This window comes from Haliotis rufescens, unplaced genomic scaffold (assembly GCF_023055435.1).
Source record: "Haliotis rufescens isolate VD_foot unplaced genomic scaffold, xgHalRufe1.0.p SCAF_2, whole genome shotgun sequence".
Taxonomy (NCBI): domain Eukaryota; kingdom Metazoa; phylum Mollusca; class Gastropoda; order Lepetellida; family Haliotidae; genus Haliotis; species Haliotis rufescens.
Window position 1 is genome coordinate 24,880,755 of NW_025963890.1, and position 17,585 is coordinate 24,898,339.

Consider the following 17,585-nt stretch of genomic DNA (forward strand, 5'->3'; position numbering starts at 1 on the left):
AATGTTATATACTCAATGAAATATGTTATAATTAAGTAAAAGAATGTTATGGACTGAATGAAATAATGTTATAAACTGAGTGCAAAGATGTTATTCACTGAATTAAGTAATGTCTTAAACTAGGTGAAATAATGTTATGTACTGAATAAAATGTTACAAACTGAATGAAATCATGTGAAATAGTGTTATATAACTTTACATAATGACTTATACATTGTTATATATTGATTGAACTCATGTCATATAATAAGTAATATATTGTTATATAATGAGTGAAATAATGATATATACTGCATAAAATAATGTTATACACTGTGTGACAAAATATTATAGACAGAGTGAAATTATGTTATATATTGACTGAAGTAATGTTATACACTGAGTGAAATAACATCATATAGAGGAACCAATTTCAGTTTGCCGAGATGGGTTTAAGACTTGTCTCGGTAAAAAGGTAGATTAGCTTGTTAAATGGACATTTTCACTCACGGTGATGAGCGATATATACTTGATATTTATAACCTGGCAGTGTAATACTGAGATGCTGAGTACGCCAACATGTACAGTGACATTTCCAAGTGCCATTACTGCACTCGCCCTTTGTAATTGTTCATTCATTACCGCCTTGTCGTCATGGAACAATATGATGAAATCACTGAATAAACAGCTGACATTGCCATGAAGACTTAGTGCTTTGGGAGTTAGCAGTTCTGGTGGTGGGATCAAGGACAGCGGTTAGAACAGTAAACAGAATTTTATCAATTTTTAGAAATAACATGTATAACTAATCTTGAGTCACATCAAATACAATTATTACTGTGTCTCACTATGTAATCTGACAAAAAGGCTCAAATGCGGCCCGTGCCGTATTGCCATGAACAATCGATGAAGACAAAGGCTGTATTATGTGAGTAATTGAACGATTCTTTTTTATTATCTCTGCCGCAGAACAGACACATTGTATACGCAACAGTGGGCGAAACTGTAAATCGCTCATTGAAATGAAAGGTTCCAACGAATAGCATACTACATATCTATGTATATGAATTGTTTCGTGATGTCATCTCAATGGAATTTGGTGAAAACACAAACTCAAATACGCAGTGTCTTCAGTGGCCTCCAGGTGGTACGTTATTGTCACGGGGTGTTAGATCATGCTCTCCAGGCGGTACGTTATTGTCACGGGGTGTTAGATCATGCTCTCCAGGTGGTACGTTATTGTCACGGGGTGTTAGATCATGCTCTCCAGGTGGTACGTTATTGTCACGGGGTGTTAGATCATGCTCTCCAGGTGGTACGTTATTGTCACGGGGTGTTAGATCATGCTCTCCAGGCGGTACGTTATTGTCACGGGGTGTTAGATCATGCTCTCCAGGTGGTACGTTATTGTCACGGGGTGTTAGATCATGCTCTCCAGGTGGTACGTTATTATCACGGGGTGTTAGATCATGCTCTCCAGGTGGTACGTTATTGTCACGGGGTGTTAGATCATGCTCTCCAGGTGGTACGTTATTGTCACGGGGTGTTAGATCATGCTCTCCAGGTGGTACGTTATTGTCACGGGGTGTTAGATCATGCTCTCCAGGTGGTATTGTCATTCGTTTGTCCAAGTCGGCAGCAGAAATGTTGTAGGAGTAACAAAATATCCTCATTTGAGTATGTGTCCCCTTGCATCTTGTTTGCCTAAAACATTCCCGATGAAGATGGTGTTGGTGGGGTAACCTGTGTTATCAAGGAGAGCAATTGCTTTGTTTTCAAGAAACCATCTTAGATAAACAAGTAACATAGCCATCACTCTCTGCACGTTGTGAGACAGGGATTATGTGGCGATTTTTACCTCCCGATAAAACGAGTGCGAAACATGTCCTGTTTTAATGAGACTGCATCGCTAGCATGTTTGCCTTGAACCGTATGGAGATGTTCCATGTTGTTACGATGGAGGGAGGTATATTTAAGGGCCTGCTGCTGAGAAATGGATTTAGTCCACGATAGGGCGAGATAACGACATGCATTCACCATGTGCACCTCAACTGGCACATTTCACTGTGGTGAAGACACACCAACACTGTTTTCACTCACCAATTCCGGTAATTGGAACCAGAATTGGTGGAAATAACGGAACTTGGCAGAAACGAACCATCGCGCAGACTGACGGATGAAGACGTGTGTGATGCTTAAGATGATCATTCAGAGAGGTACATCAACTCCCGTCAACCGTCATCTTATTAGTTCGACCACAGCACTACCATCATAGCATTAACGTACTTATTTGCAGCGAAAAGAGAATTCTATAATGCTTAAAATAATGTTGATGCCTTTGCAAATATGTCCATTAACGTGCAACCTATTCTGTTTTCATAAAGACCTCATGTCAATTTGTCCTGCTACTCGTTAAGATAATATGATTTGTGATACAAATCCATCAAGTGGAACGGGGATAAATCCCGCTGAAAGAAAACGTGATGATTTCGTTTTCTCGCTGAATGTCATACATGCTCTGTGATCATGTGACATTTTTAAAATTCATAATTATCAAAAAAACATTCATGACTTTTAAGCTGCACCCACGTTCATCCATAAATGATGAATAGGTCACATATTTTAGTAATACTTCGATAACATACCTTTATGCCTCATATTTTCATAAACAAGTATATACCTACCTCGAAGACCCTTATATCAGGTTGTAAAGTAATCCTAAATTGCTGGCCATGTATGTCGGTGGTAAAATGTCCGACTGCTTTGGTCAGACATGACATTCAGCTCCAGGACAACTGTGACCTGTAAATAACTGACTATGTGTCAGGTAAACTAGTGGTTGATAGCATGAGCAACGGTCGTCGTCGTTGTGTCACGGCAACTGATATATTCCTGGAAAATATAGCTGTGTTCCTAATATCGCCACCAGAAGAAATGAAATTATAAATCGATAACCGGCCAGTTTATTATCATACATCATGGTCACACCAAAGCTTCAGATTTAATTCTGTCACACGTGTGACATATTTGTGAATAGATGTTTTATCACTAAAACAGCTCTGAGTGGACGATTTATAAATTGAAACATTGCACCATGTTGGCCGAGTACTTACCAACACACTCTGTACCAGAGATTAAACAAAAATGGTTCTAGTCAAAGTGAGTTTTCACCGTCGGCATCGTGCACGAACAGTAGGTTCACGGGGAAAACAGGAATTATCTTGTATCACCTGCTTGGAACTTAAACAACTTCTACTTCCAGCAGGCGGCCCACATGCACAGTAATGAGGTGTGCTGACAAGCTGGCAACCTGATTCCAGCAGGCGGGCCCACATGCACAGTAATGAGGTGTGCTGACAAGCTGGCAACCTGATTCCAGCAGCATCTTGTATCATAGCCGATGTTCTCCTCAGGTAGTCTATCTCAGCTGCATAGTTCAATAACTCAAAAACGTGGACGTCACACAGACAATTCAGTCGAAATACAATGTCCTTTATACAAGCCTGAAATCATGCTATCAGACGTTTAAGTTCGTTAGATATACAAGATCACACTCTGGATACATCCTGGAGGCTATATATCTCAATGTAATAATACGTAGTTTCAATACTGACACACACTAACTGACTAACTAACACTAACTCAATACTAACCTGATTCGGGGTCACGGGTGGCCCAGTCGTCTAAGGCGCCGCGATTCGCTGTCCAGAGTTTCGTCCCTTGGGCACGCCAGAAACCTATGATTGTGGGTTCGAATCCCGGTTCGCCCCGATTACGTTTCTGGGTTTGTCAGCACCATACCTGTGCTCGTGGGTTTCACCGAAGTGGTAAACGCCTGAGACCTACATCACTTCGGACTTTCCTCCCACATTAAGCTGACACTCCGCGATATAACTGGAATTCTGTTAAAAGCGGTGTTAAGCCCAACTCACTCACTCACCTGATTCATGGGGATATGACGAATAATCTCTTCCAGGTCATCGATAACCACGTGCAGACACAAGGTACAGAATTACATCGTAGTGAACCGGCTTTCAATACAGAGTGCACGTGGAAGATACTGAAGGCCTGATTGTAGGCGAACCACGCAGCTCGAATGTGGCATGGATGGTTGTGTGCAAATTGAAAAGCCATGGTGTACTACTATGTTAGAAATGTTGACGAAGAATATTTAACACTGTTATCAAAATGTCTTTGTTAATGCGGCAGTGTATGAAACAAGTAGCTTGAAAGTGGCCGTCATAGAAGGCAGTTTTAGTTTTGTGTTCATATCAACGATATAGCTGGCAATCTAACCTGTATTACAGAACAATATATGATATGAGTGAGTGAGTGAGTTTGGCTTTTAAAGCCGCTTTTAACAGTATTCCAGTTATATCGGGGCGTGTCAGCTTAATGTGGGAGGAAAGACCGAAATGTTGCAGGTCTCAGACGTTTATCACTTCAATGAAACCCACGAGCACGGGTATGGTGCTGACAAACCTAGAAACATAATCGGGGCAAACCGGGATTCGAACCCACAATCATATGGTTCTGGCGTACCCAAGGGACGAAACTTTGCACATCGAATCGCGGCGCCTTAGACGACTGGGCCACCCGTGCCCCCTATATGATAGGATAGGATAGGACAGGATAGGATAGGATAGGATAGGATAGGATAGGATAGGATAGGATAGGATAGGATAGGATAGGATAGGATAGGATAGGATAGGATAGGATAGGATAGGATAGGATAGGATAGGATAGGATAGGATTTTACCATCTCAATATGCCTTTATGAGTTGACTTCTAAATACCCTTCACCCTTAACCCCAACGTGTAGTACAGTTACATCAGAAATTAAATGGTACGGGCCCTTTCTCAACATAAGATGTGGTTAGGAGTTAAATATCTTGCGATATCTATCTTGATCACTCGTACTTCATCACAGTGGTATAATAATACATCGCGCAAACATTGCTCTAAGTCTGGCCGTGCTGACATAACGGGAATAAGTTGATCTAATAATGCAGCTTTTAAGGTAATTTGTCAAGAACATTTTCTTGTTATGACAATGTAAATCGCTTTGGCATTTCGATCAGAAGGCGTTATCTCCAGGCAGTGGAGTTAGATTAAGAAATGACCGCGCTGTATTCTATTACCCTGACATTTAATTGTCAATCTAATAATTTATCAAAACTGGTGTTTAGGCTATAAATACCATATTGATTGAACGATAAGGTTCTTTGAAAGACCTTCTCCAGTGTGGCGCATCCATGAGGCCATCTGTTTCTTAGAATCAGGTTTTAATGATGATAGACAATGTTAGAAAACATGAAATATTGTTCCCTTCACATGAAGGATCGGTGCCGTCATCAAAATAATGTTACTTTGCAAGCCCAGTTGGAGCTACATTAGTGGTTGTGATACTCTAGCGATCCATCTGTAGTCTCCGGTTACCTGCCCTTTGGGTAGCTACCACTGAATCAACGCTATCTCTGTGTCTTCGTCCACATCAAACCAACATTCACCGAACTATTACAGACACGGAGCGCTGACGTTAATTAAGTGTATCATCCATCACGCTCGACCACTTCAGTGAGAAACATTATACTAGTCGATGATCAACAAAGATGCCAAAGGTCATGTATGCAGAGGCAATAGCATGTGTCCATCATGACGTCATGTATGACACAGGCAATGGTGAGGCAATATCAGCCATGACGTCATGTATGACACAGGCAATGGTGCTGCAATACCAGGCATGACGTCATGTATGACACAGACAATGGTGCTGCAATATCAGGCATGACGCCATGTATGACACAGACAATGGTGCTGCAATATCAGGCATGACGTCATGTATGACACAGACAATGGTGAGGCAATATCAGCCATGGCGGCATGTATGACACAGACAATGGTGCTGCAATATCAGGGATGAATGCATGTATGGCAAAGACAATGGTGCTGCAATATCAACCATGACGCCATGTATGACACAGACAATGGTGCTGCAATATCAGGCATGACGCCATGTATGACACAGACAATGGTGCTGCAATACCAGGCATGACGCCATGTATGACACAGACAATGGTGAGGCAATATCAACCATGACGGCATGTATAACACAGGCAAAGGTGAGGCAATATCAACCATGACGCCATGTATGACACAGGCAAAGGTGCTGCAATATCAACCATGACGCCATGTATGTCACAGGCAAAGGTGCTGCAATATCAGCCATGACGCAATGTATGACACAGGCAAAGGTGAGGCAATATCATCCATGACACCATGTATGTCACAGACAATGGTGCTGCAATATCAGGCATGACGCCATGTATGACACAGACAATGGTGTTGCAATATCAGGCATGACGCCATGTATGACACAGACAATGGTGCTGCAATATCAGGCATGACGCCATGTATGTCACAGACAATGGTGCTGCAATATCAGGCATGACGCCATGTATGTCACAGACAATGGTGCTGCAATATCAGGCATGACGGCATGTATGACACAGACAATGGTGCTGCAATATCAGGCATGACGTCATGTATGACACAGACAATGGTGAGGCAATATCAGCCATGGCGGCATGTATGACACAGACAATGGTGCTGCAATATCAGGGATGAATGCATGTATGGCAAAGACAATGGTGCTGCAATATCAACCATGACGCCATGTATGACACAGACAATGGTGCTGCAATATCAGGCATGACGCCATGTATGACACAGACAATGGTGCTGCAATACCAGGCATGACGCCATGTATGACACAGACAATGGTGAGGCAATATCAACCATGACGGCATGTATAACACAGGCAAAGGTGAGGCAATATCAACCATGACGCCATGTATGACACAGGCAAAGGTGCTGCAATATCAACCATGACGCCATGTATGTCACAGGCAAAGGTGCTGCAATATCAGCCATGACGCAATGTATGACACAGGCAAAGGTGAGGCAATATCATCCATGACACCATGTATGTCACAGACAATGGTGCTGCAATATCAGGCATGACGCCATGTATGACACAGACAATGGTGTTGCAATATCAGGCATGACGCCATGTATGACACAGACAATGGTGCTGCAATATCAGGCATGACGCCATGTATGTCACAGACAATGGTGCTGCAATATCAGGCATGACGCTATGTATGACACAGACAATGGTGCTGCAATATCAGGCATGACGTCAAGTATGACACAGACAATGGTGAGGGAATATCAACCATGACGGCATGTATGACACAGGCAATGGCGAGGCAATATCAATCATGACGCCATGTATGACACAGGCAAAGGTGCTGCAATATCAGGCATGACGCCATGTATGACACAGACAATGGTGCTGCAATATCAGCCATGACGCCATGTATGACACAGACAATGGTGCTGCAATATCAGGCATGACGCTATGTATGTCACAGACAATGGTGCTGCAATATCAGGCATGACGCTATGTATGACACAGACAATGGTGCTGCAATATCAGGCATGACGCCATGTATGTCACAGACAATGGTGCTGCAATATCAGGCATGACGCCATGTATGTCACAGACAATGGTGCTGCAATATCAGGCATGACGTCAAGTATAACACAGACAAAGGTGAGGCAATACCAGGCATGACGCCATGTATGTCACATACAATGGTGTTGCAATATCAGGCATGACGCCATGTTTGACACAGACAATGGTGAGGCAGTGTCAGCCATGACGGCATGTATGACACAGACAATGGTGAGGCAATGTCACCCAAGATGCCGTGTATGACACAGGCAATGGTTAGGCAATATCAGCCATGACGCCATGTATGACACAGACAATGGTGAGGCAATGTCATCCACGACGGCGTGTATGACACAGGCAATGGTGAGGCAATATCAGCCATGACGGCATGTATGACATAGACAACCTCCATAGGTATGGACTAGCGCCGCTCACTACCTTCTCCAACTGTATCCTAGTTTTCTTCATTAGCGGCCTCTGCAATATCCCTCTGCACACTTTAAAGTTTATTGTGTGTAAATGACAGAGACAGTCAGTTGTTAAATGTATCTGCAGTAGAACCTCCACTTCTTGTATACGTTCAGGATGATATAACAAGTGATGACTTGTATTCTGCAATGTCAAAGGTCAAAAACGGGAAAGCCAGGGGACCCGATGATATTCCTATTGAAGTGTTGAGGAATAATAACACTATTTTGTTTCTTGTAAAATTGTTGAATAAATGTTACTGTACAGGACAGATCCCAGAAATGTTATCTAAGGGCACAGTTAACACAGCAGACCCCGGAGATGTCCCTCGTGTAGGGGGTTCGTTTCGTTTCGGTGGTGTACAAATGGTACTGTAATGTCCCGAATAACAGATTGACATTTTGGGCAGTAAATTAAATTCAGGTTTCACTGCAGAAGAACAAAATGGGGTAAGAAAGGGTAGAAGCACAATACACCATTTATCATCGCTGACGTCAATCGTAGAAACTAGGTTGAAGAAAAAGCCGTCCCACTTTTCGGAAGCGTACCATTAAGTAGCTGGACATATATTATGGCACAGACTAAGAGAAAGGGGCGTTAGAGGGAAAAGGTGGAAAGCGCTACACGCTATTTATGTTTCAAGTTGTAAGAGGTAATGGTTTTACGACAGACTGGTCTCGGTCAAGTGTGGTGTAAAACAAGGATGCCTCTTGTCGCCCCTCCTATTCAACCTGTTTATAAACAACTTAGCCCTTACTCTCAAGACATTGGCGTAAGAGTGAACGGAGCAATCATATGCGTTAAACTATATGCTGATGGTGTAGATGTTTTGAATGAAACGGAGTCGATCCCCAAACCTTGCTTGGCTGAATATTTGTTTGTTTGTTTGTTGTTTAACTCCGCACTCAGCAGTATTCCAACTATATGACGGCAGTCTGTAAACAATCGAGTCTGGACCCGACAATCCAGTGATTGACATGATGACCATCGATCCTCACAATTGGGAGACGATGACATGGATAAACCAAGTCAGCAAGCCTGACCACCCGATCCCGTAAGTCGCCTTTTACGGCATGCATTGGTTGCTAAAGAGACCGATTCTACCACGGATCTTCACGGGTCGCTTGACTGAATGAGTAGTTGGTGCTTGACTGAATGAGTAGCTGGTCGGTGAATAATGATATGCAAATTAATGGGGATAAATCTAAGGTGTCAAATATTTACTTGTGGCTATGCTGTGTTAAATACAGTTGATAGAAATACATACCTTGGCCATGTATTACAAGAACATTCATATTACAGTATTACAGCGAGGGATGTGGTTCAGTCAGCAAGCAGAGCACTGGGTCTTTTAATTGCTCAGAGTGAACAACAATGCCCAACAATGTTTTTACAAAGTTACATAATTCGCAGGTTATGGCAGTTTTAACATATGTAGCTGCTATTTCAGGCACCAAGGAACACAGAGTTATTAATAAGGCTAAGAATCAAGCCTGTAGATTTTCCCGTGACGTTGGTCATCCAATGATGTTATAAATGGGGATATGGTGAATATTGCCCAGTGGAAAAAATGTCCTTAGTCACTGGAGGGTCTGTTACCAATATGAATGACACCATATCAAATAAGTTTATATTTTCGTGGGCAGAACAGCACCAATCGGGAAAATGACAAAAAAAATCTTGAACTATCACGTGCGGCAGTTCTGTTCAAATCATCAAATATGTGAAAAATGTAATATCCGTGTGTGTCTACCGAAATCAATTGTGAATGATGTATTTAAAATATGTCCTGATAGACAGGGGGTTTCTTGTCAGACTCAGCAGCACTGGTAAACTCAGAACATATTGTTTACTTAAGTAAAAATGTGGCGCGGAAAATTACGTAAAATCTTTAATGCATGGAAGGTTTAGAAGGGTTCTTGCTAAATTGAGGTGCGGTGTTGCTCCCATTCTTATTGAAACCGGGCGATATGAGAATCGTCCTGTCCATCAACGTATATATGCCCCTTATTCAATAACAGTGTGATAGAAAACGAAGTCGATTTACGATGACTTACGTTTTAATCTTTTCCAAAATGCATGTTACTTTAACAGTTCATTAAAAAAATATACGAAGCTAGAGCAACTATGATTTATAATGTCCATTGAATATCTGCAAAACAATCTAGCCAAAATCTTCTTTTATATTCTACAGCGAAGGGGAAACATGGTTTACCAGTAATGTTATAACATTATTTGTGTATAGGTTGTATAATATCTTGTCCTACAGTCTCTCATAATTCCATGAGGAATGGCCCATGTATTTTAATCCAAAGGTGTGATCATAATGCAATATCAGCGTACATCGGACTGAGATTATAATAAAGAATCGCTCTGCAATCACCACAGGTTCATTAACAATTTCGGAAACCTCGCCCGTCCCGTCGATTGTGCCGGTCATTTTGGCGTCATGTTCCTTGATGTAAATTCATTACGGCGCACTGTTACTGTGACTGACTTACTGTGGTAGTTCTTAACATTCCGTTCTCATCGAATGATGATATTATTTGAATCTGTTTCCTGTAACCAAATTACAAAAGATGATACTGTAGAGCAATTTGAGCATACGTACAATCATCGTACCTATCCTTTTGAGGAACTAAAGTATTCCGCGGTGCGGCTGCTTGTTGCGCTGCTGTCAGTGTAAACTTGAAGTCACACGTACCAGGTATAAAGTAATCATTAAAAATTTATAAGATTTTACATTCACTTTCTGTGAGTGGATTGGAGTATGGAGCTTCATAGACTTATGGACAAACATTATATACTCCAATCAACTCGCACAAAGTGAAAGTTAAATTTTCAAGGTATATCGTATGGAAACGGCGCCATAATGCATGGATAGCCTTGGCTTCGGTGCCTCAATGTCAACCATGATGTCATGTCACTTGGCTTCTCTCTGTTTAGATAGAACCTCCACAAACACTGGCAGGAACTAGTCTAGTGCACGTGACTATCACATGACAAAACCTTACCCGGAGCCAGTCTTGAACTTAATAGAATTCTTCTTGTTATCCTTTGCTTCTTTTATCCAATAAAAGTGTACGCTTCAATTCTGTTGAGCACAGAACAACCTGCCTTAAAAACCGACCATTGTACGAACTACATACGATGAAATAAGGCGTTACACGGAATACAGTGAAGTCTGGACTGAACACTTAGTCCCAGAAATAAGTTATCTCATCTAATATCTATATCTACAAGATGTAAATAATTTAATCCAAATGGATTAATTTCAGGAGAGCTGGGGCAATCTAAACTTGCCCGATCTTTCGAGCCTTGAGTTGGACTCCTTTTAAAATTATTCTCCAAGGTCTGGGAGACAGACTGTGACGTCATGCCGTATCCCCAGTCACTGTGCTTGATGTAGGGAACGGATGAAGCCGAGTTAACCGAGGTGGGCGTCTTGTAAGGCGATGCTGCAATATCCATCATGACGTTATGTATAGCGTAGGCTACGATGCTGCAATATCCATCATGACGTTATGTATAGCGTAGGCTGCGATGCTGCAATATCCATCATGACGTTATGTATAGCGTAGGCTACGATGCTGCAATATCCATCATGACATTATGCATAGCCTAAGCTGCGATGCTGCAATATCCATCATGACGTATGTATAGCGTAGGCTACGATGTTGCAATACCCATCATGACGTAATGTACAGCGTAGGCTACGATGCTGCAATATCCATCATGACGTTATGTATAGCCTAGGCTACGATGCTGCAATATCCATCATGACGTTATATATAGCGTAGGCTACGATGCTGCAATATCCATCATGACGTTATGTATAGCGAAGGCTACGATGCTGCAATATCCATCATGACGTTATATATAACGTAGGCTACTGCAATATCCATCATGACGTTATATATAGCGTAGGCTACTGCAATATCCATCATGACGTTATGTATAGCCTAGGCTACGATGCTGCAATATCCATCACGACGTTATGTAAAGCGTAGGCTACGATGCTGCAATACCCATCATGACGTTATGTATAGCGTAGGCTACGATGTTGCAATATCCATCATGACGTTTATAAGCGTAAGCTACGTTGTTGCAATATCCATCATGACGGTATGTATAGCGTAGGCTACGATGCTGCAATATCCATCATGACGTTATGTATAGCGTAGGCTACGATGCTGCAATATCCATCATGACGTTATGTATGGCCAAAGCTGCGATGCTGCAATATCCATCATGACGTTATGTGTAGGTAGGCTACGATGCTCCAATATCCATCATGACGCTATGTATAGCGTTGGCTACGATGCTGCAATATCCATCATGACGTTATGTATAGCCTAGGCTACGATGTTGCAATACCCATCATGACGTTATGTATAGCGTTGGCTACGATGCTGCAATATCCATCATGACGTTATGTATAGCGTAGGCTACGATGCTGCAATATCCATCATGACGTTATGTATAGCGTAGGCTATGATGCTGCAATACCCATCATGACGTTATGTATAGCGTAGGCTACGATGCTGCAATATCCATCATGACGGTATTTATGGCCAAAGCTGCGATGCTGCAATATCCACCATGACGTTATGTATAGCGTAGGCTACGATGCTGCAATACCCATCATGACGTTATGTATAGCTTAGGCTACGATGCTGCAATATCCATCATGACGTTATGTATAGCGTAGGCTACGATGCTGCAATACCCATCATGACGTAATGTACAGCGTACGCTACGATGCTGCAATATCCATCATGACGTTATGTATGGTCAAAGCTGCGATGCTGCAATATCCACCATGACGTTATGTATAGCGTAGGCTACGTTGATGCAATATCCGTCATGACGTTACGTATAGCGTAGGCTACGATGCTGCAATATCCATCATGACGTTATATATAACGTAGGCTACTGCAATATCCATCATGACGTTATATATAGCGTAGGCTTCTGCAATATCCATCATGACGTTATGTAAAGCGTAGGCTACGTTGCTGCAATATCAATCATGACGTTACGTATAGCGTAGGCCGTGATGCTGCAATATCCATCATTATTACCCACGTGGTGAAGATACAGGTGGTAAGATACTAAATCCGTACGTCACACGTGTGTCGTACAAGGTTGACCTTGTTTTATTCGTTTTGATTGGATAACCGTGACCTCTATCACACCGGGACTACTTTTTTCATTCATAAAAAATCGCGAGACGTCATTCCTTTTGCGATTACAAGGCAGAACTGAAGAAATTCATGAGAACGAGAGATATTTACAAACACTTTATTAAACCAAACAAGATAGTCACACGCATCAAATTCGGTTTGCATTCTATATAAGTTATGCATAGAGGTCCTACAGTTTGATTTAACGTAAAAGGATAGGCGTGGTGAAATGAAGTCTGTTTAAACTATCTGGACAGATATCTAGACTTACTTGGGATGATCCGGTTGTGCCATCGGTGTCCCCCTTGAAGCGTATTTTGTGGCGCTGTTTCGGGAGGTGTTGTTCATGAATGAACGAACACGACAGCACGACCAGATCACTTAAAGTTCACAGTTCCGATACAAATCATTCGAAAACTCCGTGGAAGTGTGCTTGACTTCTGATTTTGTGGCCCCAAACATCCCAAATGTGAACAGTAACATTCCCTATCTCTAGCGTAAAACGCTGTAAGTGGATCGCGGTTGTCTTTTCTTATTCTGGTGGCGACCTTGCCCTTCGATCGTTCGAAGCTGTCACTGACATGCAAGCAGATTTGAGTTTGTTGATTTTCACGTCTTCAGTATATAGGGTGGTACAGTTAACATGAATGTCTTTGTCGAACAGTCTGATTTCCCTCTTCCAAAATGGTACGGACATGATATAAATTCAGCTGATAGATCAAGGAAACCGAACCATTTTGATTGCACAGACGGGACCCCGGCAGTGTGATGCGTGTGACTGTTGGTCCGATATTCAAAGCGCGGCGCTTATGTGACATTTCAAATTTTCTTAACGGTGTCCTGCGTACTAACAACATGGCGCTTGAATTACCATAAGTTGAAGACTTTCTTCCAAAAGGATCTTGAGCGTCGGTGCTGGTTTGTTTGCACACAGAACAGCAGGCGCATGTTGTTAATGCGTATGCATAAACATGTCAACAATGCCCATATTTGGTCATATATCAATATTCATGCGCAACCAGATTTTGCAACCGGTTTCAGTTTGGTCTGTCAACGAACGAAAGTTGTTATGTATTTACACTTAAATATATATTTAACGTGGGTAATAAATAAAATACCACACTCATTCTCGTTAGATATCATTCTTTAGAAAGTCCACTCGTTTCGTAAAAATGGTATCTAACGAGAATGAGTGTAGTATTCTCTATTGACGTTATGTGTAGAGTAGGCCACGATGCTGCAATATCCATCATGACGCTATGTATAACGTAGGCTACGATGCTGCTATATCCCCAGTAAAACATGATCAGGCAACAACAGTGGCCCATGGTTTACTGTTAAGATTCCCTTAATGTGTCATTTGGATAAAATCATCTTTCCTGCCTATAAATAATCCCCCTTCAATGCATAAACTATGGCATGTGTAAACACGACTCCTGTGCACGCGGCACGCTGTGAATGGGGTATAAACAAGTGCACACACACATATGGCTCTCATTATACACGTTCAAAGACCAAAAAATATGTTCACAGTGCATGCGATTGCATATTGTTTTGTTTTAAAACATGTAATTTTATATTGTTTACGGTCATTGCATTATAGTAATTTTGAATATTTAAGAATTGACTTCAATATATAAATACGTCAGCAATAATAACTTCACAGACTACTAATTTAATCATTAACATAAATAAGTAGACATAAATGCGAGTGACATTGTTCAGTGGTCCGTTTGTGGGCGCGGCCTATTTCTTTTAGGTTCATGGAAACATAAGAAACTATTATTTTGTAAGCCAATCAAATGCTATGGAATCACCTGCAACTCATTTATTTCGAAATTAGCCTAAAAAGGGGGCGAAAAAATGTGAAAATGTATAAAATAAATTACTGGTGAGTAATCGCAGGGTTGTCTCTATCATGACCAGGGCCAGGCTCAGAGATCAGAGACATGTCCATATTGGTGTGCGAATGTAATTGTTCTCTTTCAACTTGCAGTTAAACAGGTGCTATCATTCATTGTTTATTATCACACGTTAACCAAACAGGAAATTAAAATGTGTTCAGTCAGTAAAATATACCCTTTATGTTCATACAGTATTTCCAGCACAATCTCTTCTGAACATTATCATAAACACATATAACAGAAGACATGGTGGTTCATTGTTCTTGAGAAGCAATACGTTAACCCTGCGAGATACAATGTATAAAGCAAATACATTCTATTGAAGATCAACAATAGCCTCCTTTCATTGATCTCTCAAAGATCTTTCAAAGATATGTAGATATATAGATAATTTTTATATATATGTATATATTGGTTTTGACATGCGCGTTAAGATTCATTGATGACGATTCAAGACTTCATTCAAGACTTATCGTCATACTGACCCTAATATATTCCGACGAAGAGCAAGCTGGCAAACGTTTCAAACATAAATATTAAGTCTTGATTCAGCATTAAAAGTTAATTAATAAAAGTAATATATTACGTTACATTTCCATATGTTAGAATGAAGTGGCGTAAATCATTCATGTGTCTTGATGAGCTACTCACCTTAACAGGGACACAGATGAGCACCAGGAGAAGGTCCGCCGTTGCCAGACTCAGCAGGAATATGTTGGTGACGTTCTGCATCCGCCTGTACCTGGCCACGGACACGATGACCAGCGTGTTACCCACAAGGCCTAACAGCAGGGTCAGCCCGTACCCCAGGGCGTTAGGCACCAACTCGTCTAGGGGGACATTGTTCACAGCATCTTCGTAGTTGTAGTAGTACTCATCGGTGGCGTTTTCCACGTCTTCAGTAACGACGTTTTGCGACGTTGTTGAGTTGTAAAAGGTCATGAACGAAAGTGTTGTCATTTTGTAAAGGGTGCGTTTGAATGTAGATTTGGGCCACTTTTCCATATGTTATTCATTGTTTCATGTTTGTAGTTGTCAGCCGGAACACGACCTCAAGCCTGATGCAGTGCTTCAGATGGGAACGTGTTGTCCTGGCGTAACGTCACACGCGTTATGTTGTAATGCAATCACGAATCACTTCCAGGAGGAAATTAAATATTTGACATTCTCCGTTTTTAATCTGGGCGGCATGGTAATCCATATGGAGATCTCCCTGCTGCCGCAACAGACAGCAAATGTAGCAGTTGTCCAGTGTATCGACCAGCGCGCCTTGATAACACACCGATAAAAGTTGGCCCTCCTCTCTTACACGGACTTGTTTAACTATCAGCGACTCCGTGTGTCTACAGTGGACAGAGGCGGACGAGTGGAGGAGCGGTGCAACACGCGCAACACTCTCTACGTCGCGGCGATGAGACAGTCAGTGATCAACGAGCAGCAGGAGGCAACTTAAGCTTAGAATTAAAGCCCTACCTTCAGGCTGCGCGTTCACATTTATAGTTCATTACACGAATTTCCGATTTTTCTATAGTTTGATGACATTTCATATGTACGTTTGTATTGTTTGATCCAGGCATCCCCCTCTACTGTTAGAATTGTTATGTCTATGAGCTCTTGGAGGCACTGAGCATTAAGCAACCGCGTCTCAATAGTTTGGTGTATTCGCATGTATTCATTTAAATCTGTTTTGATGATATTTTAAGCTATGATTTTATAAGCATTCCGATTTTTACAATTTGAAATACAGTAATTAACTTATATTTATTTGGTCATTGTGTCATGCAAGATGAAACCAGGAGAGGATCTTCACAGACATGATAGAGCTGAGAGGAGAATCTTCACAAACATGAGATGGTTAGGGGAAGGGTCTTCACAGACATGAAAGTGTTGGGGGAGGGTCTTCACACACGTAGTTTGAGGGAGGGTCTTCACAGACATATAAGAGTGTGTGTGTGTGTGTGTGTGGGGGGGGGGGGGGGGGGGGGTGGGGGGGGGGGCTGTCTTTTTAGGCATGATAGAATTGAGGGAAGGGTCTTCACAGACATATAAGAGTGTTTGGGGAGGGTCTTTATAGGCATGATAGAATTGAGGGAAGGGTCTTCACAGTCATATGAGAGTGTTGGGGGAGGGTCTTTATAGGCATGATAGAATTGAGGGAAGGGTCTTCACAGACATATGAGAGTGTTGGGGGAGGGTCTTTATAGGCATGATAGAATTGAGGGAAGGGTCTTCACAGTCATATGAGAGTGTTGGGGGAGGGTCTTTATAGGCATGATAGAATTGAGGGAAGGGTCTTCACAGACATATAAGAGTGTTAGGGGAGGGTCTTTATAGGCATGATAGAATTGAGGGAAGGGTCTTCACAGTCATATGAGAGTGTTGGGGGAGGGTCTTTATAGGCATGATAGAATTGAGGGAAGGGTCTTCACAGTCATATGAGAGTGTTGGGGGAGGGTCTTTATAGGCATGATAGAATTGAGGGAAGGGTCTTCACAGTCATATGAGAGTGTTGGGGGAGGGTCTTTATAG

General features: G+C 41.9%; 1 protein-coding gene across 2 annotated transcripts in view; it reads right to left on the minus strand.

Moving 5' to 3' along the window:
- LOC124146175 (QRFP-like peptide receptor) overlaps window positions 1-16,463 on the minus strand; it is a 42,046-nt gene extending 25,583 nt beyond the window's left edge. For both annotated transcript variants that reach the window (XM_046516326.2, XM_046516325.2), the window contains exon 1: window positions 15,708-16,463. In XM_046516326.2, the coding sequence (XP_046372282.1) occupies window positions 15,708-16,061 (354 nt within the window). In that variant the 5' untranslated portion in view covers window positions 16,062-16,463. The remainder of the gene's footprint in view (window positions 1-15,707) is intronic.
- Window positions 16,464-17,585: the final 1,122 nt, after the last annotated feature.